Source organism: Argopecten irradians, chromosome 7 (genome assembly GCF_041381155.1).
Source record: "Argopecten irradians isolate NY chromosome 7, Ai_NY, whole genome shotgun sequence".
In the NCBI taxonomy this organism is placed as follows: domain Eukaryota; kingdom Metazoa; phylum Mollusca; class Bivalvia; order Pectinida; family Pectinidae; genus Argopecten; species Argopecten irradians.
The window spans coordinates 1,454,939-1,479,821 of record NC_091140.1 but is presented as its reverse complement, the minus strand read 5'-3'; the positions used below and the strand labels follow the sequence as shown (position 1 = coordinate 1,479,821).

Genomic DNA, 24,883 nt, shown 5'->3' with positions numbered 1-24,883 from the left:
GGATATTATACGAGCTATAGAACATTTTACAATTTTACACCTCAAGTCTCCCGTCATGAGGGGACATGCAGTGTAAATAATGTTTATCAGCCTACACTAAATTCTACCATTTCAGTTGTCAACAGCATATAAACGGTAACAAGCATTTGATCTCCTCTTCCTCTGTAAACAAGATGGTATTCTTATGTTAATTATTGATTGACCATTTTCAACCAATTGAAAAATTTCATGTTTCCTACAAGCATCTCTGGTATGAATACAATCTTGCTTTAAGAGTTAGTTTAAAACGATTCACACAAAACATTTCATGTTAAGTGGGGGGATCTGAAGTGTGCTTCTACATACTGATATATACTTCTACTGATATAGGACAATAATTAAAAAGGTCAAGTGATCTATTGTATGGCTATCAACATGACCCAGTAGGGAAAAAGCTGATGTTACCCATTTCTGGGCCAAGGCTAGAAAAGGGAGACAACTTTTAAATCTATTGTTTTAACCTACTCGGTGTAAAATGTAAGGGTGTCATGTCTGTATTCTCAATTTAAATCAGTTAAAACTTCTCAAAATAAATGAAAGGGAATATTAGGTAAATAACTCTAACCCATATTCTTCATTGGTTATATTAGTTCATCATTTATTGTGATCCCTAAACAAATTCTTCGTAACCTCGTAGATAGAATTAAAAAAGTTTATATTTTCTATGAGTCCTAAGATCATGAATTAGTTGTAAGTCTATAACAGGCCTAAATTTACACTTATAACCACATACATAAGGAGGTTACAAAGGTGTCATTGAAATTTTATCACTAAACAAAAATTCAAGTCCAAGATAAATTCATAATTTATAAATATAAATTCAGCGTCTGTTAACGTTAACGTAATTTATGTGTTTGGGGGATTTCACTTAGACTTTAACTTAGTGCAGATTATAATGGTATACGCTGAAGTGGAAACCTATCTGGTTTTAATTATGTTTATGTTATTCAAGCTTACTTTCTGTGTTTATCATAGATGCGAACTACGAACAGCTTCTGGAGCAAAGATTCTCTGACCTTAGGCAGAAGCTACAAACGGCAGAGATTCTCAACCGACAGCGAGAGAACGATTTACACATGGTCCGCAGTCAGTTCACACACCTTCTACAGACCTTAATCCCACAACAATGTCACTAACAGGTATGTCCTACTAATTATAATCCACAACAATGTCACTAACAAGTAAGCCCTACTAATTATAATCCACAACACAATGTCACTAACAAGTAAGTCCTCTAATTATAATCCACAACAATGTCACTAACAAGTAAGTCCTACTAATTATAATCCACAACAATGTCACTAACAAGTAAGTCCTACTAATTATAATCCACAACAATGTCACTAACAAGTAAGTCCTACTAATTATAATCCACAACAATGTCACTAACAGGTAAGCCCTACTAATTATAATCCACAACAATGTCACTAACAAGTAAGTCCTACTAATTATAATCCACAACAATGTCACTAACAAGTAAGTCCTACTAATTATAATCCACAACAATGTCACTAACAAGTAAGTCCTACTAATTATAATCCACAACAATGTCACTAACAAGTAAGTCCTACTAATTATAATCCACAACAATGTCACTAACAAGTAAGTCCTACTAATTATAATCCACAACAATGTCACTAACAAGTAAGTCCTACTAATTATAATCCACAACAATGTCACTAACAAGTAAGTCCTACTAATTATAATCCACAACAATGTCACTAACAAGTAAGTCCTACTAATTATAATCCACAACAATGTCACTAACAAGTAAGTCCTACTAATTATAATCCACAACAATGTCACTAACAAGTAAGTCCTACTAATTATAATCCACAACAATGTCACTAACAAGTAAGCCCTACTAATTATAATCCACAACAATGTCACTAACAGGTAAGCCCTACTAATTATAATCCACAACAATGTCACTAAGTAACAAGTAAGCCCTACTAATTATAATCCACAACAATGTCACTAACAGGTAAGCCCTACTAATTATAATCCACAACAATGTCACTAACAAGTAAGTCCTACTAATTATAATCCACAACAATGTCACTAACAGGTAAGCCCTACTAATTATAATCCACAACAATGTCACTAACAAGTAAGTCCTACTAATTATAATCCACAACAGTGTTACTCAAATAAGTAAGTCCTGCTAATTATAAGTCAATTAGGATTTCCCCCTGGGGTAAAGAAAACCATCAATTTAATACAATGATAATAAATGTGTGCAATGACATAAAAGTATATTACTGTTAGTCAGATTTGAATGAATTATCCATTAGATATAGTTTTGGTTTACAAAATTGATTGTGCTTTTTCCTCAGTGTTAATCATATGTTAGTCTTTGGATAATTAGATAAAATCTATCCTCGTTCTATAAAGACGTTTGATTTAATCCAATAAATATTTAAGACTTATTTTCACACAGATACCTATCTAGAAAATCGTTCAGGTATATTTGGATTTTCTTTCTATCCCTGATAAAGATTAAAGTTTTAAGTTACCTGGTATTTTTTTTCTTTTGCTTTTCACATTCTTGTTATTCCAAATTGAAACACTGTAGATCAGCGTCTGTGCTGTCATCACTGTAGATCAGCGTCTGTGCTGTCATCACTGTAGATCAGCGTCTGTGCTGTCATCACTGTAGATCAGCGTCTGTGCTGTCATCACTGTAGATCAGCGTCTGTGCTGTCATCACTGTAGATCAGCGTCTGTGCTGTCATCACTGTAGATCAGCGTCTGTGCTGTCATCACTGTAGATCACTGTAGATCAGCGTCTGTGCTGTCATCACTGTAGATCAGCGTCTGTGCTGTCATCACTGTAGATCAGCGTCTGTGCTGTCATCACTGTGGTTTTCAAGGATACTTTACATATTGAAGGGAAAAAAAGAATTTTTTTTTGCACTTTTGACGTATATTAAGGTAATTTTTTACCACAATGATGAGCACCTGTAATTGTTATATGTGCATGTTTTATGATATTGATTTGGTGTATATATGTAGGTGCTTTGTCTGTGATATTACACTTGTACTGCACAGCTGCTACACTGTACTGTTCCTGTCTAACAGTTATGTGGGCACTAAAATACTACTCTATTAAGTGTGCATTAAAGTTGACTACATCTGATGTTGTACAGAGAAGAGAGTATACAGTCATTCGGGTTTATATTTCCCAAACTGTTATTCATGAATTAAAAACATACACTGTACGAAACACGTAATACAGTTGTTCACTGGGACATCAGCGTCTGAACTGTAATCTCATGTGATCAGCCAAGTGGTTTTTCTGATCAGCGTCTGTGCTGTCATCACTGTATGCATTGGGTGCGTTGTGCCTAAGTTCATCACTGTTGAGCAGTCTCAGGATGCCTAAGGTTTTCCATCACTCTGGAGTTCAGCGACGTGCTGTAATCAATGGAGTACAATCAGACTCTGGTCCAGTCAATAAATATACACGTCTGTATGCCTGTGCATCACAGTAGTAAATTGAATAGTCAAATCTCTCACTGCTGATCATCAGTATCACTGAATATCAGCGTCCTGTGCTGTCATCACTGTAGATCATAGCGTGAATTTGCTGTTCAGTCACTGAGTAGATCATAGTCTGTGCTGTCATCAACTGTAGATCAGCGTCTGTGCTGTCATCACTGTAGATCAGCGTCTGTGCTGTCATCACTGTAGATCAGCGTCTGTGCTGTCATCACTGTAGATCAGCGTCTGTGCTGTCATCACTGTAGATCAGCGTCTGTGCTGTCATCACTGTAGATCAGCGTCTGTGCTGTCATCACTGTAGATCAGCGTCTGTGCTGATCATTCACTGTAGATCAGAACGTCTGTGCATCACTGTCATCTATACTGTAGAAATGATCAGCGTATATTCTGTCATCACAGTCTAGATTCAGCGTCTGTGCTCGTCATCACTGTGGTTTCAAGGATACTTTACATATTGAAGGGAAAAAAAGAAAATTTTTTTTGCACTTTTGACGTATATTTAGGTAATTTTTTACCACAATGATGAGCACCTGTAATTGTTATATGTGCATGTTTTATGAATATTAGATTTGGTGTATATATGTAGGTGAGCATTTGTCTGTGATATTTACACTTGTACTGCAAATTCATGCATTTCTACTGTACTGTTTTCCTGTCTAACAGTTATGTGGGCACTAAATACTACTCTCTATTAAGTGTGCATTTCAAAGTTGACTAAATCAGAAGTTGTACAGAGAAGATTAGAGTATACAGTCATTCGGGTTTATATTTCCCAAAACTGTTATTCATGAATGGTATGATAGTTCACACATAACACACATACAAGGGTTTCTCACTAAGATCGTAAGTCAGGTTGCTAAGGGTTTTTTCATGATCAGTTAGTCTAAGGGTTTCCATATCTGGTGTTCAGGTTGGCATAATGGTTTATGATCTGTGTTCAGGTTGCCTAAGGGATTTCCTTGATATTTCAGGTTGCCTAAGAATTTCCTTGATAAGTCAGTTTGATATTGCCTAAGGGTTTCCGATGTCTGGAGTTCTGTTGACTAAGGTTTAATGATCTGAATTTCAGAGTTGCCTAAGGGTTTTCCATGATATGTAGTTCAGGTTGGCTAAGGATTTCCATGATACGCAGTAACGGTTTGGTTAGGGTTTCCATGATCTGAGTTCATGTTTTATAAGCGGTATCCATGATATTAGTTCTGGTTGATACAGGATATGATATGCGTTCAGGTATGGCTATAGGTTTCCATGATCTGGACGTTCAGGTTGCCTAAGGGTTTCCATGATATGCAGTTCAGGTTGCCTAAGGATTCCATGATATGCAGTTCGGTTGGCTTAGGTTTCCATGATCTGAACGAGTCCATAGTTATTGATATTTAAGTAAAAAGAATATATACAGTCTAGATTGATATTTATAGTAAATAGAATATACATAGCCTGGATTTGATATTTCAGTAAATAGAATTTACATATAGTCTGGATTGATATTTCAGTAAATAGAATTTACATATAGGAGATTGTCAGAAAAGATGGCGATGACGTCACACAAATGAACATCCGGGGCTCAAAGGTACAACTCTTATATCTGTACACATAAAACATTGTGTGAACACAGCCGCTTGTGGGATGTTTGGTTTACATTTTATTGTAATAAATAGTAACGCCAATTCCGAAAATATTGCGTTATTTACATTTCAAAAAGTGTAAATAAAAATATTTTACAATAATATATAAATTGTAAAACATATAGTATTCATATATTTTACTTCTGTTTATACTCCATTTTCTACCAGCTACGAGAAACACAATATTTCAGGTCGCCAATACGAAATAAACCATTGACTTGATAATTGAAATTTCAACTAAAATTGACAAATTGAAATACAAAGTCCCTCAAAAAATAATTATAAGCAATTAATGTATTTCGAATAGTCCTGAATGGTAAAAACACTTTACGAATGTATGATTAGATCAAAATTAAACATTTGCTATCGATATGATATTTCAAGCCCACGGCAGCCATAAACAGTACAGTCCGAGAACCCGGAATTTTCGATATTTTCAAGGTCAAAAATTACGTATTTATACATAAGTTTTGTCATCATATTTTTGGGTAAATAGAATATATACATACAAATGAGATTGATATTGTTTGTAGTAAAGTAGAATATACATAGTCTGGTTTGATATTTCAAAAAATTGAGTATACAAAGTTCTGGATTGCATAATGTAGTCGGCATTTACAGTAACTACGATCTGTAATTTATATCAATTTAAATTAAGTCTACCTAATATGTATTCCAATTATCTAAAAGTAATACCACTTCAGTTTGAGACTTAACATAGCAGCCCATGGCATAAAAGCGGCTGAAAATGAAATATTGAAAATGAAATCTGCAGCATGAAATTCACCATATTATTTTACGAGATCGGCAGCCAAGACGTGTACGTGTAAAACAGTAGTTTAATTACTATTCGTAATTTTTTGTTATGATACAAGAGTATTCCATTAAAACAACATGTACATATTAAATAACAAATATATATCTTAAACAAGTACTTTTTGAGATAAAAGTGTTGGTATTTATAAATATGATTTATTTCCCCAACAATGCTGTGGCCTGCGGTGATCTACATGTACCAGCGACGAAGCCATACACGAGCGGCCCGTGGTCTGGTCAGGTGGTTTCATGTTTTTGTTTATAATCATATCGTATTGTGAACAGTTTTTCATGTATAATAGAAACATTATACATTGAAATAGATCATACACCCTTTTCACAACCTGAATTTAATACGTATGAACAAAATCGGGTAGGCCTACGTGTGATGGCCCGGCAGCGCTTCGATAGGTGGCTTCGACACTAAGATTTACACAATAAACAAATGAAAATATAAAAATGTTAACATCCTTAACCTGTGAAACAATAAGAAACCATTTTCAAAATCAGAATTTGCAAGTTTAAAAACGTAAAATTTTGACAAAGTATCGAATATGAAGCAGAGATGTACGTATCTGTCTATTGTTTTCATCAGTCGCCATACTGTGTTTGTACCTTTGAGGACAGTAATAAACTTTCTGTGACGTCACGCCATCTTTTCTGAAATATACTATAGTCTGGATTATATTTCAGTAAATAGAATATACAAAGTCTGCATTAATATTTCAGTAAACAACAGGACCTGTGTTAGTTTATATTGATAAATACATACCTGCATTAATAGCACATTTACATTATATGCACATTATGTAGGTGTTGTTATTTTTATTTCATTTTTAACACAATCATCAGGTTCTAGAGTATTTATGGGCTAGTATCAGCTGTATTTACATAAATACAATGTAGCATTTATAATAGTTTATGATTCCATAAAAAGTTAATTACGCTGTACAATTGTATATCATGTTCATTACAAGTCAGTCGTATAAATGAATTGGATCCTGTCTCTGTATAATGTTATCAACAGGAAAATGTATGTCTGAATGAGAACATGATTATTATTAATTTAATAACAAGAATTTCTTAAATAAGTGAAGTCAAGTGATATGATGTATTGGATGGTTAACTGAAGTGTTAGTGTTTGAAATATGTTTCTTCTTATAATAACTATAAAATATACAAAATAAAATCTTAGTTTACATATTTACTTAGATAAGACTATTAACTGTATACATCTCTGTTCATCCAGTCGTGTGTACTGTATACAGTAATATAAATCTCATGACACAGAAAGTCGTCTATCATTGTGATAACTTACTTTTAGATGTACAATCAAAGTCTCAATTTTCTTGACTTGAAAAACCAGCAGTTTGATAAAGTTATGACCATCCATTTCTACCTGATGATGAGGAATGTTGAATCTCAGGTATTTTATCGTTGTTAATCTTATCTCTCTGACCATACATTGTTTGTCTGAATCTCAGGTATTTTAGTGTCCTTAATGTAAACTCTCTGACCATACATTGTTTGTCTGAATCTCAGGTATTTTAGTGTTGTTAATCTTAACTCTCTGACCATACATTGTTTGTCTGAATCTCAGGTATTTTAGTGATGTTAATCTTAACTCTCTGACCATACATTGTTTGTCTGAATCTCAGGTATTTTAGTGTCCTTAATGTAAACTCTCTGACCATACATTGTTTGTCTGAATCTCAGGTATTTTAGTGTTGTTAATCTTAACTCTCTGACCATACATTGTTTGTCTGAATCTCAGGTATTTTAGTGATGTTAATCTTAACTCTCTGACCATACATTGTTTGTCTGAATCTCAGGTATTTTATTATCGTTGTTAATGTTAACTCTCTGACCATACATTGTTTGTCTGAATCTCAGGTATTTTATCGTTGTTAATCTTAACTCTCTGACCATACATTGTTTGTCTGAATCTCAGGTATTTTAGTGTTGTTAATCTTTCTCTTGACCATACATTGTTTGTCTGAATCTCAGGTATTTTAGTGTTTAATCTTAACTCTCTGACCATACATTGTTTGTCTGAATCTCAGGTATTTTAGTGTTGTTTAATCTTAACTCTCTGACCATACATTGTTTGTCTGAATCTCAGGTATTTTAGTGTGTTAATCTTAACTCTCTGACCATACATTGTTTGTCTGAATCTCAGGTATTTTAGTGTTGTTAATCTTAACTCTCTGACCATACATTGTTTGTCTGAATCTCAGGTATTTTAGTGTTGTTAATCTTAACTCTCTGACCATACATTGTTTGTCTGAATCTCAGGTATTTTAGTGTTGTTAATCTTAACTCTCTGACCATACATTGTTTGTCTGAATCTCAGGTATTTTAGTGTTGTTAATCTTAACTCTCTGACCATACATTGTTTGTCTGAATCTCAGGTATTTTAGTGTTGTTAATCTTAACTCTCTGACCATACATTGTTTGTCTGAATCTCAGGTATTTTAGTGTTGTTTAATCTTAACTCTCTGACCATACATTGTTTGTCTGAATCTCAGGTATTTTAGTGTTGTTAATGTTAACTCTCTGACCATACATTGTTTGTCTGAATCTCAGGTATTTTAGTGTTGTTAATCTTAACTCTCTGACCATACATTGTTTGTCTGAATCTCAGGTATTTTAGTGTTGTTAATCTTAACTCTCTGACCATACATTGTTTGTCTGAATCTCAGGTATTTTAGTGTTGTTAATCTTAACTCTCTGACCATACATTGTTTGTCTGAATCTCAGGTATTTTAGTGTTGTTTAATCTTAACTCTCTGACCATACATTGTTTGTCTGAATCTCAGGTATTTTAGTGTTGTTAATCTTAACTCTCTGACCATACATTGTTTGTCTGAATCTCAGGTATTTTAGTTGTTGTTAATCTTAACTCTCTGACCATACATTGTTTGTCTGAATCTCAGGTATTTTAGTGTTGTTAATCTTAACTCTCTGACCATACATTGTTTGTCTGAATCTCAGGTATTTTAGTGTTGTTAATCTTAACTCTCTGACCATACATTGTTTGTCTGAATCTCAGGTATTTTAGTGTTGTTAATCTTAACTCTCTGACCATACATTGTTTGTCTGAATCTCAGGTATTTTAGTGTTGTTTAATCTTAACTCTCTGACCATACATTGTTTGTCTGAATCTCAGGTATTTTAGTGTTGTTAATCTAAACTCTCTGACCATACATTGTTGGTCTGAATCTCAGGTTTTTATGTTGTTAATCTTAACTCTCTGACCATACATTGTTTGTCTGAATCTCAGGTATTTTAGTGTCCTTAATCTTAACTCTCTGACCATACATTGTTTGTCTGAATCTCAGGTATTTTAGTGTTGTTAATCTTAACTCTCTGACCATACATTGTTTGTCTGAATCTCAGGTATTTTAGTGTTGTTAATCTTAACTCTCTGACCATACATTGTTTGTCTGAATCTCAGGTATTTTAGTGTGTTTAATGTTAACTCTCTGACCATACATTGTTTGTCTGAATCTCAGGTATTTTAGTGTTGTTAATCTTAACTCTCTGACCATACATTGTTTGTCTGAATCTCAGGTATTTTAGTGTTTAATGTTAACTCTCTGACCATACATTGTTTGTCTGAATCTCAGGTATTTTAGTCGTTGTTAATGTTAACTCTCTGACCATACATTGTTTGTCTGAATCTCAGGTATTTTAGTCGTTGTTAATCTTAACTCTCTGACCATACATTGTTTGTCTGAATCTCAGGTATTTTAGTGTTGTTAATGTTAACTCTCTGACCATACATTGTTTGTCTGAATCTCAGGTATTTTAGTCGTTGTTAATCTTAACTCTCTGACCATACATTGTTTGTCTGAATCTCAGGTATTTTAGTGTTTAATGTTAACTCTCTGACCATACATTGTTTGTCTGAATCTCAGGTATTTTATGTTGTTAATCTTAACTCTCTGACCATACATTGTTTGTCTGAATCTCAGGTATTTTAGTGTCCTTAATGTTAACTCTCTGACCATACATTGTTTGTCTGAATCTCAGGTATTTTAGTGTTGTTAATCTTAACTCTCTGACCATACATTGTTTGTCTGAATCTCAGGTATTTTAGTGTTGTTAATCTTAACTCTCTGACCATACATTGTTTGTCTGAATCTCAGGTATTTTAGTGTTGTTAATCTTAACTCTCTGACCATACATTGTTTGTCTGAATCTCAGGTATTTTATCGTTGTTAATCTTAACTCTCTGACCATACATTGTTTGTCTGAATCTCAGGTATTTTAGTGTTGTTAATCTTAACTCTCTGACCATACATTGTTTGTCTGAATCTCAGGTATTTTAGTGTTGTTAATCTTAACTCTCTGACCATACATTGTTTGTCTGAATCTCAGGTATTTTAGTGTCGTTGTTAATGTTAACTCTCTGACCATACATTGTTTGTCTGAATCTCAGGTATTTTAGTGTTGTTAATCTTAACTCTCTGACCATACATTGTTTGTCTGAATCTCAGGTATTTTAGTGTTGTTAATGTTAACTCTCTGACCATACATTGTTTGTCTGAATCTCAGGTATTTTATCGTTAATGTAACTCTCTGACCATACATTGTTTGTCTGAATCTCAGGTTATTTTAGTGTTGTTAATCTTAACTCTCTGACCATACATTGTTTGTCTGAATCTCAGGTATTTTAGTGTTGTTAATCTTAACTCTCTGACCATACATTGTTTGTCTGAATCTCAGGTATTTTAGTGTTGTTAATCTTAACTCTCTGACCATACATTGTTTGTCTGAATCTCAGGTATTTTAGTGTTGTTAATCTTAACTCTCTGACCATACATTGTTTGTCTGAATCTCAGGTATTTTAGTGTCCTTAATGTCTTAACTCTCTGACCATACATTGTTTGTCTGAATCTCAGGTATTTTAGTGTGTTAATCTTAACTCTCTGACCATACATTGTTTGTCTGAATCTCAGGTATTTTAGTGTCCTTAATGTTAACTCTCTGACCATACATTGTTTGTCTGAATCTCAGGTATTTTAGTGTCCTTAATGTTAACTCTCTGACCATACATTGTTTGTCTGAATCTCAGGTATTTTAGTGTCCTTAATGTTAACTCTCTGACCATACATTGTTTGTCTGAATCTCAGGTATTTTAGTGTTGTTAATGTTAACTCTCTGACCATACATTGTTTGTCTGAATCTCAGGTATTTTAGTGTTGTTAATCTTAACTCTCTGACCATACATTGTTTGTCTGAATCTCAGGTATTTTAGTGTCCTTAATGTTAACTCTCTGACCATACATTGTTTGTCTGAATCTCAGGTATTTTAGTGTTGTTAATGTTAACTCTCTGACCATACATTGTTTGTCTGAATCTCAGGTATTTTAGTGTTGTTAATGTTAAACTCTCTGACCATACATTGTTTGTCTGAATCTCAGGTATTTTAGTGTTAACTCTCTGACCATCTTTCTGAATCTCAGTATTTAGTTTTAATTAACTCTCTGACCATACATTGTTTGTCTGAATCTCAGGTATTTTAGTGTTGTTAATGTTAACTCTCTGACCATACATTGTTTGTCTGAATCTCAGGTATTTTAGTGTCCTTAATGTTAACTCTCTGACCATACATTGTTTGTCTGAATCTCAGGTATTTTAGTGTTGTTAATCTTAACTCTCTGACCATACATTGTTTGTCTGAATCTCAGGTATTTTAGTGTCCTTAATGTTAACTCTCTGACCATACATTGTTTGTCTGAATCTCAGGTATTTTAGTGTTGTTAATCTTAACTCTCTGACCATACATTGTTTGTCTGAATCTCAGGTATTTTAGTGTCCTTAATGTTAACTCTCTGACCATACATTGTTTGTCTGAATCTCAGGTATTTTAGTGTTGTTAATGTTAACTCTCTGACCATACATTGTTTGTCTGAATCTCAGGTATTTTAGTGTCCTTAATGTTAACTCTCTGACCATACATTGTTTGTCTGAATCTCAGGTATTTTAGTGTTGTTAATCTTAACTCTCTGACCATACATTGTTTGTCTGAATCTCAGGTATTTTAGTGTCCTTAATGTTAACTCTCTGACCATACATTGTTTGTCTGAATCTCAGGTATTTTAGTGTCCTTAATGTTAACTCTCTGACCATACATTGTTTGTCTGAATCTCAGGTATTTTAGTGTGTTAATCTTAACTCTCTGACCATACATTGTTTGTCTGAATCTCAGGTATTTTAGTGTCCTTAATGTTAACTCTCTGACCATACATTGTTTGTCTGAATCTCAGGTATTTTAGTGTTGTTAATCTTAACTCTCTGACCATACATTGTTTGTCTGAATCTCAGGTATTTTAGTGTCCTTAATGTTAACTCTCTGACCATACATTGTTTGTCTGAATCTCAGGTATTTTAGTGTTGTTAATTTAACTCTCTGACCATACATTGTTTGTCTGAATCTCAGGTATTTTAGTGTTTAATCTTAACTCTCTGACCATACATTGTTTGTCTGAATCTCAGGTATTTTAGTGTCCTTAATGTTAACTCTCTGACCATACATTGTTTGTCTGAATCTCAGGTATTTTAGTGTTGTTAATGTAACTCTCTGACCATACATTGTTTGTCTGAATCTCAGGTATTTTAGTGTCCTTAATGTTAACTCTCTGACCATACATTGTTTGTCTGAATCTCAGGTATTTTAGTGTCCTTAATGTTAACTCTCTGACCATACATTGTTTGTCTGAATCTCAGGTATTTTAGTGTCCTTAATGTTAACTCTCTGACCATACATTGTTTGTCTGAATCTCAGGTATTTTAGTGTTGTTAATCTTAACTCTCTGACCATACATTGTTTGTCTGAATCTCAGGTATTTTAGTGTCCTTAATGTTAACTCTCTGACCATACATTGTTTGTCTGAATCTCAGGTATTTTAGTGTCCTTAATGTTAACTCTCTGACCATACATTGTTTGTCTGAATCTCAGGTATTTTAGTGTTGTTAATGTTAACTCTCTGACCATACATTGTTTGTCTGAATCTCAGGTATTTTAGTGTTGTTAATCTTAACTCTCTGACCATACATTGTTTGTCTGAATCTCAGGTATTTTAGTGTCCTTAATGTTAACTCTCTGACCATACATTGTTTGTCTGAATCTCAGGTATTTTAGTGTTGTTAATCTTAACTCTCTGACCATACATTGTTTGTCTGAATCTCAGGTATTTTAGTGTTGTTAATCTTAACTCTCTGACCATACATTGTTTGTCTGAATCTCAGGTATTTTAGTGTTGTTAATCTTAACTCTCTGACCATACATTGTTTGTCTGAATCTCAGGTATTTTAGTGTTGTTAATCTTAACTCTCTGACCATACATTGTTTGTCTGAATCTCAGGTATTTTATCGTTGTTAATGTTAACTCTCTGACCATACATTGTTTGTCTGAATCTCAGGTATTTTAGTGTTGTTAATCTTAACTCTCTGACCATACATTGTTTGTCTGAATCTCAGGTATTTTAGTGTTGTTAATCTTAACTCTCTGACCATACATTGTTTGTCTGAATCTCAGGTATTTTAGTGTTGTTAATCTTAACTCTCTGACCATACATTGTTTGTCTGAATCTCAGGTATTTTAGTGTTGTTAATCTTAACTCTCTGACCATACATTGTTTGTCTGAATCTCAGGTATTTTAGTGTCCTTAATGTTAACTCTCTGACCATACATTGTTTGTCTGAATCTCAGGTATTTTAGTGTTGTTAATCTTAACTCTCTGACCATACATTGTTTGTCTGAATCTCAGGTATTTTAGTGTTGTTAATCTTAACTCTCTGACCATACATTGTTTGTCTGAATCTCAGGTATTTTAGTGTCCTTAATGTTAAACTCTCTGACCATACATTGTTTGTCTGAATCTCAGGTATTTTAGTGTTGTTAATGTTAACTCTCTGACCATACATTGTTTGTCTGAATCTCAGGTATTTTAGTGTCCTTTAATGTTAACTCTCTGACCATACATTGTTTGTCTGAATCTCAGGTATTTTAGTGTTGTTAATCTTAACTCTCTGACCATACATTGTTTGTCTGAATCTCAGGTATTTTAGTGTCCTTAATGTTAACTCTCTGACCATACATTGTTTGTCTGAATCTCAGGTATTTTAGTGTTGTTAATCTTAACTCTCTGACCATACATTGTTTGTCTGAATCTCAGGTATTTTAGTGTCCTTAATGTTAACTCTCTGACCATACATTGTTTGTCTGAATCTCAGGTATTTTAGTGTTGTTAATGTTAACTCTCTGACCATACATTGTTTGTCTGAATCTCAGGTATTTTAGTGTCCTTAATGTTAACTCTCTGACCATACATTGTTTGTCTGAATCTCAGGTATTTTAGTCGTTGTTAATGTTAACTCTCTGACCATACATTGTTTGTCTGAATCTCAGGTATTTTAGTGTTGTTAATCTTAACTCTCTGACCATACATTGTTTGTCTGAATCTCAGGTATTTTAGTGTCCTTAATGTAAACTCTCTGACCATACATTGTTTGTCTGAATCTCAGGTATTTTAGTCGTTGTTAATGTTAACTCTCTGACCATACATTGTTTGTCTGAATCTCAGGTATTTTAGTGTCCTTAATGTTAACTCTCTGACCATACATTGTTTGTCTGAATCTCAGGTATTTTAGTGTCCTTAATGTTAACTCTCTGACCATACATTGTTTGTCTGAATCTCAGGTATTTTAGTGTTGTTAATGTTAACTCTCTGACCATACATTGTTTGTCTGAATCTCAGGTATTTTAGTGTCCTTAATGTTAACTCTCTGACCATACATTGTTTGTCTGAATCTCAGGTATTTTATCGTGTTTAATCTTAACTCTCTGACCATACATTGTTTGTCTGAATCTCAGGTATTTTAGTGTTGTTAATCTTAACTCTCTGACCATACATTGTTTGTCTGAATCTCAGGTATTTTATCGTTGTTAATCTTAACTCTCTGACCATACATTGTTTGTCTGAATCTCAGGTATTTTAGTGATGTTAATCTTAACTCTCTGACCATACATTGTTTGTCTGAATCTCAGGTATTTTAGTGTTGTTAATCTTAACTCTCTGACCATACATTGTTTGTCTGAATCTCAGGTATTTTATCGTTGTTAATCTTAACTCTCTGACCATACATTGTTTGTCTGAATCTCAGGTATTTTAGTGTCCTTAATGTTAACTCTCTGACCATACATTGTTTGTCTGAATCTCAGGTATTTTAGTGATGTTAATCTTAACTCTCTGACCATACATTGTTTGTCTGAATCTCAGGTATTTTAGTGTCCTTAATGTTAACTCTCTGACCATACATTGTTTGTCTGAATCTCAGGTATTTTAGTGTCCTTAATGTTAACTCTCTGACCATACATTGTTTGTCTGAATCTCAGGTATTTTAGTGTTGTTAATCTTAACTCTCTGACCATACATTGTTTGTCTGAATCTCAGGTATTTTAGTGTTGTTAATCTTAACTCTCTGACCATACATTGTTTGTCTGAATCTCAGGTATTTTAGTGTTGTTAATCTTAACTCTCTGACCATACATTGTTTGTCTGAATCTCAGGTATTTTAGTGTCCTTAATGTTAACTCTCTGACCATACATTGTTTGTCTGAATCTCAGGTATTTTAGTGTTGTTAATCTTAACTCTCTGACCATACATTGTTTGTCTGAATCTCAGGTATTTTAGTGTCCTTAATGTTAACTCTCTGACCATACATTGTTTGTCTGAATCTCAGGTATTTTAGTGTTGTTAATCTTAACTCTCTGACCATACATTGTTTGTCTGAATCTCAGGTATTTTAGTGATGTTAATCTTAACTCTCTGACCATACATTGTTTGTCTGAATCTCAGGTATTTTAGTGTCCTTAATGTTAACTCTCTGACCATACATTGTTTGTCTGAATCTCAGGTATTTTAGTGTCCTTAATGTTAACTCTCTGACCATACATTGTTTGTCTGAATCTCAGGTATTTTAGTGTTGTTTATCTTAACTCTCTGACCATACATTGTTTGTCTGAATCTCAGGTATTTTAGTGTCCTTAATGTTAACTCTCTGACCATACATTGTTTGTCTGAATCTCAGGTATTTTAGTGTTGTTAATCTTAACTCTCTGACCATACATTGTTTGTCTGAATCTCAGGTATTTTAGTGATGTTAATCTTAACTCTCTGACCATACATTGTTTGTCTGAATCTCAGGTATTTTAGTGTCCTTAATGTAAACTCTCTGACCATACATTGTTTGTCTGAATCTCAGGTATTTTATCGTTGTTAATCTTAACTCTCTGACCATACATTGTTTGTCTGAATCTCAGGTATTTTAGTGTCCTTAATGTTAACTCTCTGACCATACATTGTTTGTCTGAATCTCAGGTATTTTAGTGTTGTTAATCTTAACTCTCTGACCATACATTGTTTGTCTGAATCTCAGGTATTTTAGTGTTGTTAATCTTAACTCTCTGACCATACATTGTTTGTCTGAATCTCAGGTATTTTAGTGTTGTTAATGTTAACTCTCTGACCATACATTGTTTGTCTGAATCTCAGGTATTTTATCGTTGTTAATCTTAACTCTCTGACCATACATTGTTTGTCTGAATCTCAGGTATTTTAGTGTTATTAATGTTAACTCTCTGACCATACATTGTTTGTCTGAATCTCAGGTATTTTAGTGTTGTTAATCTTAACTCTCTGACCATACATTGTTTGTCTGAATCTCAGGTATTTTAGTGTTGTTAATCTTAACTCTCTGACCATACATTGTTTGTCTGAATCTCAGGTATTTTAGTGTCCTTAATGTAAACTCTCTGACCATACATTGTTTGTCTGAATCTCAGGTATTTTAGTGTTGTTAATCTTAACTCTCTGACCATACATTGTTTGTCTGAATCTCAGGTATTTTAGTGTCCTTAATGTTAACTCTCTGACCATACATTGTTTGTCTGAATCTCAGGTATTTTAGTGTCCTTAATGTTAACTCTCTGACCATACATTGTTTGTCTGAATCTCAGGTATTTTAGTGATGTTAATCTTAACTCTCTGACCATACATTGTTTGTCTGAATCTCAGGTATTTTAGTGTCCTTAATGTTAACTCTCTGACCATACATTGTTTGTCTGAATCTCAGGTATTTTAGTGTTGTTAATCTTAACTCTCTGACCATACATTGTTTGTCTGAATCTCAGGTATTTTAGTGTTGTTAATCTTAACTCTCTGACCATACTTTGTTTGTCTGAATCTCAGGTATTTTAGTGTCCTTAATGTTAACTCTCTGACCATACATTGTTTGTCTGAATCTCAGGTATTTTAGTGTTGTTAATCTTAACTCTCTGACCATACATTGTTTGTCTGAATCTCAGGTATTTTAGTGTTGTTAATGTTAACTCTCTGACCATACATTGTTTGTCTGAATCTCAGGTATTTTATCGTTGTTAATCTTAACTCTCTGACCATACATTGTTTGTCTGAATCTCAGGTATTTTAGTGTCCTTAATGTTAACTCTCTGACCATACATTGTTTGTCTGAATCTCAGGTATTTTAGTGATGTTAATCTTAACTCTCTGACCATACATTGTTTGTCTGAATCTCAGGTATTTTATCGTTGTTAATCTTAACTCTCTGACCATACATTGTTTGTCTGAATCTCAGGTATTTTAGTGTTGTTAATGTTAACTCTCTGACCATACATTGTTTGTCTGAATCTCAGGTATTTTATCGTCGTTGTTAATGTTAACTCTCTGACCATACATTGTTTGTCTGAATCTCAGGTATTTTAGTGTTGTTAATCTAAACTCTCTGACCATACATTGTTGGTCTGAATCTCAGGTATTTTAGTGTTATTAATCTTAACTCTCTGACCATACATTGTTTGTCTGAATCTCAGATATTTTAGTGTTGTTAATTTAACTCTATATATACATTGTTTAAGTTTTGAGAAATTGCTTTATTTTTTTGACCATAGGTAAACAAACAAAATGTTCAGTTCTAATGTTTAGAAAGTTATAATTCCACTGATTTGTTTCCAAATATAAGACTACTGAATGAGAGCTGTTCCTTCTGACTGCCTTATCATACAGGCCATCTATTTGTATTTCAGGACCTCCACTAACCTTGACCTATTTGTATCATGGCTAATGACCTATATTCCTGTATTTCAGGACCTCCACTAACCTTGACCTACTTGTATCATGGCTAATGACCTATATCCCTGTGTTTCAGGACCTCCACTAACCTTGACCTACTTGTATCATGACTAATGACCTATATCCCTGTGTTTCAGGACCTCCACTAACCTTGACCTACTTGTATCATGGCTAATGACCTATATCCCTGTGTTTCAGGACCTCCACTAACCTTGACCTACTTGTATCATGACTAATGACCTATATCCCTGTGTTTCAGGACCTCCACTAACCTTGACCTACTTGTATCATGGCTAATGACCTATATCCCTGTGTTTCAGGACCTCCACTAACCTTGACCTACTTGTATCATGACTAATGACCTATATCCCTGTGTTTCAGGACCTCCACTAACCTTGACCTACTTGTATCATGACTAATGACCTATATCCCTGTGTTTCAGGACCTCCACTAACCTTGCCCTACTTGTATCATGACTAAAGACCTATATCCCTGTGTTTCAGGACCTCCACTAACCTTGACCTACTTGTATCATGGCTAATGACCTATATCCCTGTGTTCCAGGACCTCCACTAACCTTGACCTACTTGTATCATGGCTAATGACCCATATCTCTGTGTTTCAGGACCTCCACTAACCTTGACCTGCTTGTATCATGGCTAATGACCTATATCCCTGTGTTCCAGGACCTCCACTAACCTTGACCTACTTGTATCATGGCTAATGACCTATATCCCTGTGTTTCAGGACCTCCACTAACCTTGACCTACTTGTATCATGGCTAATGACCTATATCCCTGGGTGCAGGACCTCCACTTACCTTGACCTACTTGTATCATGGCTAATGACCTATATCCCTGTGTTTCAGGACCTCCACTAACCTTGACCTACTTGTATCATGGCTAATGACCTATATCCCTGGGTGCAGGACCTCCACTAACCTTGCCCTACTTGTATCATGACTAATGACCTATATCCCTGCGTTTCAGGACCTCCACTAACCTTGACCTACTTGTATCATGACTAATTACCTATATTCCTGTGTTTAAGGACCTCCACTAACCTTGACCCTGGTATGCTAGTAACCTTACTGAAGTAATCATGACATCTTATATTTTGTTATTTACGACCTCTGACAAACTTGACCTACTTATGTCATGAGAAATAACCTATATTCCTGTGTTCAGGACCTCCATTGACTTTGACCTTGACCTGTTATTATCATTACAGGTGATATCTGATTTCCACTGAACATAATCATGATTTTCTCGATGAAGTATAGTTACCAATGTTGTCTTAAGTTCCTGTGTTTCAGGACTGACTTTGACATTGACCTGCTAGTGTTTTCACTAATTACTTATATTTCTGTTTCCAGGACGTCCGCTGACCTTGGCCTTGGTCTGCCAGTGTCCAGTCTACAGAACATCAGTGACCTATATTCCCAGGGATCTCTTCATCTCCCTAGTCTCTTTACTTATCTTCCTCACCTCATCGGCAAACCAGAAAGTCTGAAACCCCTTTATCAACTTACTAACAGTAGATACGGCAGTAAGTATGAAATAAACTGTATCACATACACCAGAAAGTCTGAAACCCCTTTATCAACTTACTAACAGTAGATACGGCAGTAAGTATGAAATAAACTGTATCACATACACCAGAAAGTCTGAAACCCCTTTATCAACTTACTAACAGTAGATACGGCAGTAAGTATGAAATAAACTGTATCACATACACCAGAAAGTCTGAAACCCCTTTATCAACTTACTAACAGTAGATACGGCAGTAAGTATGAAATAAACTGTATCACATACACCAGAAAGTCTGAAACCCCTTTATCAACTTACTAACAGTAGATACGGCAGTAAGTATGAAATAAACTGTATCACATACACCAGAAAGTCTGAAACCCCTTTATCAACTTACTAACAGTAGATACGGCAGTAAGTATGAAATAAACTGTATCACATACACCAGAAAGTCTGAAACCCCTTTATCAACTTACTAACAGTAGATACGGCAGTAAGTATGAAATAAACTGTATCACATACACCAGAAAGTCTGAAACCCCTTTATCAACTTACTAACAGTAGATACGGCAGTAAGTATGAAATAAACTGTATCACATACACCAGAAAGTCTGAAACCCCTTTATCAACTTACTAACAGTAGATACTGCTGTAAGTATGAAATAAACTATATCACATACACTGGAGAGTCTGAAATATGTAACATATAATCTCATAAACCCTTGTTAATGTGTAGCCATCTACCTCAGTGCTGGTACAGACTATTGTTGATTGTTTAACATACATCATGAAATATATTTTATATTTATTTGTATTACAGCTTCTATCGTATTTGGTATCCCCACAATTTAGGGAGAGTTTGTATTTATTTGTATTACAGCGTCTATCGTATTTGGTATCCCCACAATTAAGCGAGAGTTTGTATTTATTTGTATTACAGCGTCTATCGTATTTGGTATCCCCACAATTAAGCGAGAGTTTGTATTTATTTGTATTACAGCTTCTATCGTATTTGGTATCCCCACAATTAAGGGAGAGTTTGTATTTATTTGTATTACAGCGTCTATCGTATTTGGTATCCCCACAATTAAGCGAGAGTTTGTATTTATTTGTATTACAGCGTCTATCGTATTTGGTATCCCCACAATTAAGGGAGAGTTTGTATTTATTTGTATTACAGCGTCTATCGTATTTGGTATCCCCACAATTAAGCGAGAGTTTGTATTTATTTGTATTACAGCGTCTATCGTATTTGGTATCCCCACAATTAAGGGAGAGTTTGTATTTATTTGTATTACAGCGTCTATCGTATTTGGTATCCCCACAATTAAGCGAGAGTTTGTATTTATTTGTATTACAGCGTCTATCGTATTTGGTATCCCCACAATTAAGGGAGTGTTTGTATTTATTTGTATTACAGCATCTATCGTATTTGGTATCCCCACAATTAAGCGAGAGTTTGTATTTATTTGTATTACAGCGTCTATTGTATTTGGTATCCCCACGATAAAGCGAGAGTTTATATTTATTTGTATTACAGCGTCTATCGTATTTGGTATCCCCACAATTAAGGGAGAGTTTGTATTTATTCGTATTACAGTGTCTATCGTATTTGGTATCCCCATAATTAAGCGAGAGTTTGTATTTATTTGTATTACAGCGTCTATCGTATTTGGTATCCCCACGATAAAGCGAGAGTTTGTATTTATTTGTTTTACAGCGTCTATCGTATTTGGTATCCCCACAATTAAGCAAGAGTTTGTATTTTTTTTGTATTACAGCGTCTATCGTATTTGGTATCCCCACAATTGAGCGAGAGTTTGTATTTATTTGTATTACAGCGTCTATCGTATTTGGTATCCCCACAATTAAGCGAGAGTTTGTATTTATTTGTATTACAGCTTCTATCGTATTTGGTATCCCCACAATTAAGCGAGAGTTTGTATTTATTTGTATTACAGCGTCTATCGTATTTGGTATCCCCACAATTAAGCGAGAGTTTGTATTTATTTGTATTACAGCGTCTATCGTATTTGGTATCCCCACAATTAAGCGAGAGTTTGTATTTATTTGTATTACAGCTTCTATCGTATTTGGTATCCCCACAATTAAGCGAGAGTTTGTATTTATTTGTATTACAGCGTCTATCGTATTTGGTATCCCCACAATTAAGCGAGAGTTTGTATTTATTTGTATTACAGCGTCTATCGTATTTGGTATCCCCACAATTAAGGGAGAGTTTGTATTTATTTGTATTACAGCGTCTATCGTATTTGGTATCCCCACAATTAAGCGAGAGTTTGTATTTATTTGTATTACAGCGTCTATCGTATTTGGTATCCCCACAATTAAGGGAGAGTTTGTATTTATTTGTATTACAGCGTCTATCGTATTTGGTATCCCCACAATTAAGCGAGAGTTTGTATTTATTTGTATTACAGCGTCTATCGTATTCGGTATCCCCACAATTAAGCGAGACAATGTGAGTTATTTAACAGCCACTGTTAAATCGCTCATCAACGGTATGTCACCCAAGGAACAAGACGATAGTTTGATCGTGATCTTTGTAGCTGAGGTAAGTTTTAGTTACAGTAAAATCTGTCTAAGTGACCACCTCCATATGAAAACCACTTTCTTAATCAGACCAAAGTCATGGGTTCAAAATTGCCAATTTCAACACAAATTGAAATACGTAAAGAAGTCACATGACTTTTATGACCGTTCTATCTTTGTCCTTAAGGTGGTTTTATAGACTGATAGGACTGCAGTAACTTTTAATGTAGTGATGGAAACCTGAATGACTGGTGGAATATCAGAAATATAAGATATTAATAAATATGAAATAAACTAAGTGAATTGTTTATGCTGACACTCCTACTACTTATTGTCTCCCAATAGGATCTCTTATATAATGGTCCACAAATGTCTCAGAACAATGACTAGATGAACCCCTAAAATAATCAAATGAAATAAATATGTTGTCAATTTTTGTGCAGATTTTATAATCAATCAATTGATAACCTTTGATTTATGTTTTAGCCCTGGAATGTAGAATATGTGGAGGAAGTAGGAAAACTGATACAATCCGAGTGAGTATTATGTTTTTCTGGGAAACTTGCTGTTTTTTGTCGATGTGTATGTTGTGGTTGGGGTCTGTCACTCTCCCTATCCCTTTCTAGTTTCCTTGTCTCCCCAAGTTCTGTCTAATTGTAATAACTACATTGGAAATTCATAGTCCCGGCATAGGCTTTCCATGTCCCTTGTACATGTGAAGAGATATAGAACTAAACTACACTAGGTATAATGTCATTACAGTAATACCCAATAAATCTGACGAAGATAATAAGTGCTGTAGAAGTTGACGAGGTCCACATGTTGTCCCCGAGTTAATTACCCCTATCATCAGCATTATTGATTCAGTACTTATACAGCTTCAGTTACCACGGTACATAAGTCACTGTGTCTCAGTTACTATGGCTACTTTAGTCTCTGTGTCTCAGTTACCATGGCTACTTTAGTCTCTGTGTCTCAGTTACCATGGCAACTTAAGTCTCTGTGTCTCAGTTACCATGACTACTCGAGTCTCTGTGTCTCAGTTACCATGACTACTTTAGTCTCTGTGTCTCAGTTACCATGGCTACTTTAGTCTCTGTGTCTCAGTTACCATGACTACTTAAGTCTCTGTGTCTCAGTTACCATGACTACTCGAGTCTCTGTGTCTCAGTTACCATGACTACTCGAGTCTCTGTGTCTCAGTTACCATGGCTACTTAAGTCTCTGTGTCTCAGTTACCACGACTAATTGAGTCTCTGTGTCTCAGTTACTATGGCTACTTTAGTCTCTGTGTCTCAGTTACCACGACTTCTTTAGTCTCTGTGTCTCAGTTACTATGGCTACTTTATTCTCTGTCTCAGTTACTATGACTACTTTAGTCTCTGTGTCTCAGTTACCACGACTACTTTAGTCTCTGTGTCTCAGTTACCACGACTACTTGAGTCTCTGTGTCTCAGTTACCACGACTACTCGAGTCTCTGTGTCTCAGTTACCACGACTACTCGAGTCTCTGTGTCTCAGTTACCACGACTACTTAAGTCTCTGTGTCTCAGTTACCACAACTACTTAAGTCTCTATGTCTCAGTTACCATGACTACTTAAGTCTCTGTGTCTCATTTACCACTGCTACTTTATTCTCTGTGTCTCAGTTACTATGACTACTTTAGTCTCTGTGTCTCAGTTACCATGACTACTTTAGTCTCTGTGTCTCAGTTACCACGACTACTTGAGTCTCGGTGTCTCAGTTACTATGGCTACTTGAGTGTCTGTGTCTCAGTTACTATGGCTACTTAAGTCTCTGTGTCTCAGTTACCACGACTACTTGAGTCTCTGTGTCTCAGTTACTATGGCTACTTTAGTCTCTGTGTCTCAGTTACCACGACTTCTTTAGTCTCTGTGTCTCAGTTACTATGGCTACTTTATTCTCTGTGTCTCAGTTACTATGACTACTTTAGTCTCTGTGTCTCAGTTACCACGACTTCTTTAGTCTCTGTGTCTCAGTTACTATGGCTACTTTATTCTCTGTGTCTCAGTTACTATGACTACTTTAGTCTCTGTGTCTCAGTTACCACGACTTCTTTAGTCTCTGTGTCTCAGTTACTATGGCTACTTTATTCTCTGTGTCTCAGTTACTATGACTACTTTAGTCTCTGTGTCTCAGTTACCACGACTACTTGAGTCTCTGTGTCTCTGTTACCACGACTACTTGAGTCTCTGTGTCTCAGTTACTATGGCTACTTGAGTCTCTGTGTCTCAGTTACCATGGCTACTTAAGTCTCTGTGTCTCAGTTACCACGACTACTCGAGTCTCTGTGTCTCAGTTACCATGGCTACTTTAGTCTCTGTGTCTCAGTTACCATGGCTACTTTAGTCTCTGTGTCTCAGTTACTATGGCTACTTTAGTCTCTGTGTCTCAGTTACTATGGCTACTTTAGTCTCTGTGTCTCAGTTACCATGGCTACTTGAGTCTCTGTGTCTCAGTTACCATGGCTACTTTAGTCTCTGTGTCTCAGTTACTATGGCTACTTGAGTCTCTGTGTCTCAGTTACTATGGCTACTTTAGTCTCTGTGTCTCAGTTACTATGGCTACTTGAGTCTCTGTGTCTCAGTTACCACAATTACTTTAGTCTCTGTGTTTCAGTTACCATGACTAA

General features: G+C 34.9%; 1 protein-coding gene across 1 annotated transcript in view; it reads left to right on the top strand.

Moving 5' to 3' along the window:
- The first annotated feature begins 414 nt into the window (after positions 1 to 414).
- Positions 415 to 24,883, top strand: part of LOC138326786 (alpha-1,3-mannosyl-glycoprotein 4-beta-N-acetylglucosaminyltransferase B-like) — a 51,147-nt gene continuing 26,678 nt past the window's right edge. Inside the window, 7 exon segments of the mRNA XM_069272790.1 lie at positions 415 to 422; positions 992 to 1,157; positions 1,159 to 1,178; positions 2,480 to 2,503; positions 19,523 to 19,695; positions 22,118 to 22,251; positions 22,716 to 22,765. Coding sequence (XP_069128891.1) covers positions 415 to 422; positions 992 to 1,157; positions 1,159 to 1,178; positions 2,480 to 2,503; positions 19,523 to 19,695; positions 22,118 to 22,251; positions 22,716 to 22,765 — 575 coding nt within the window.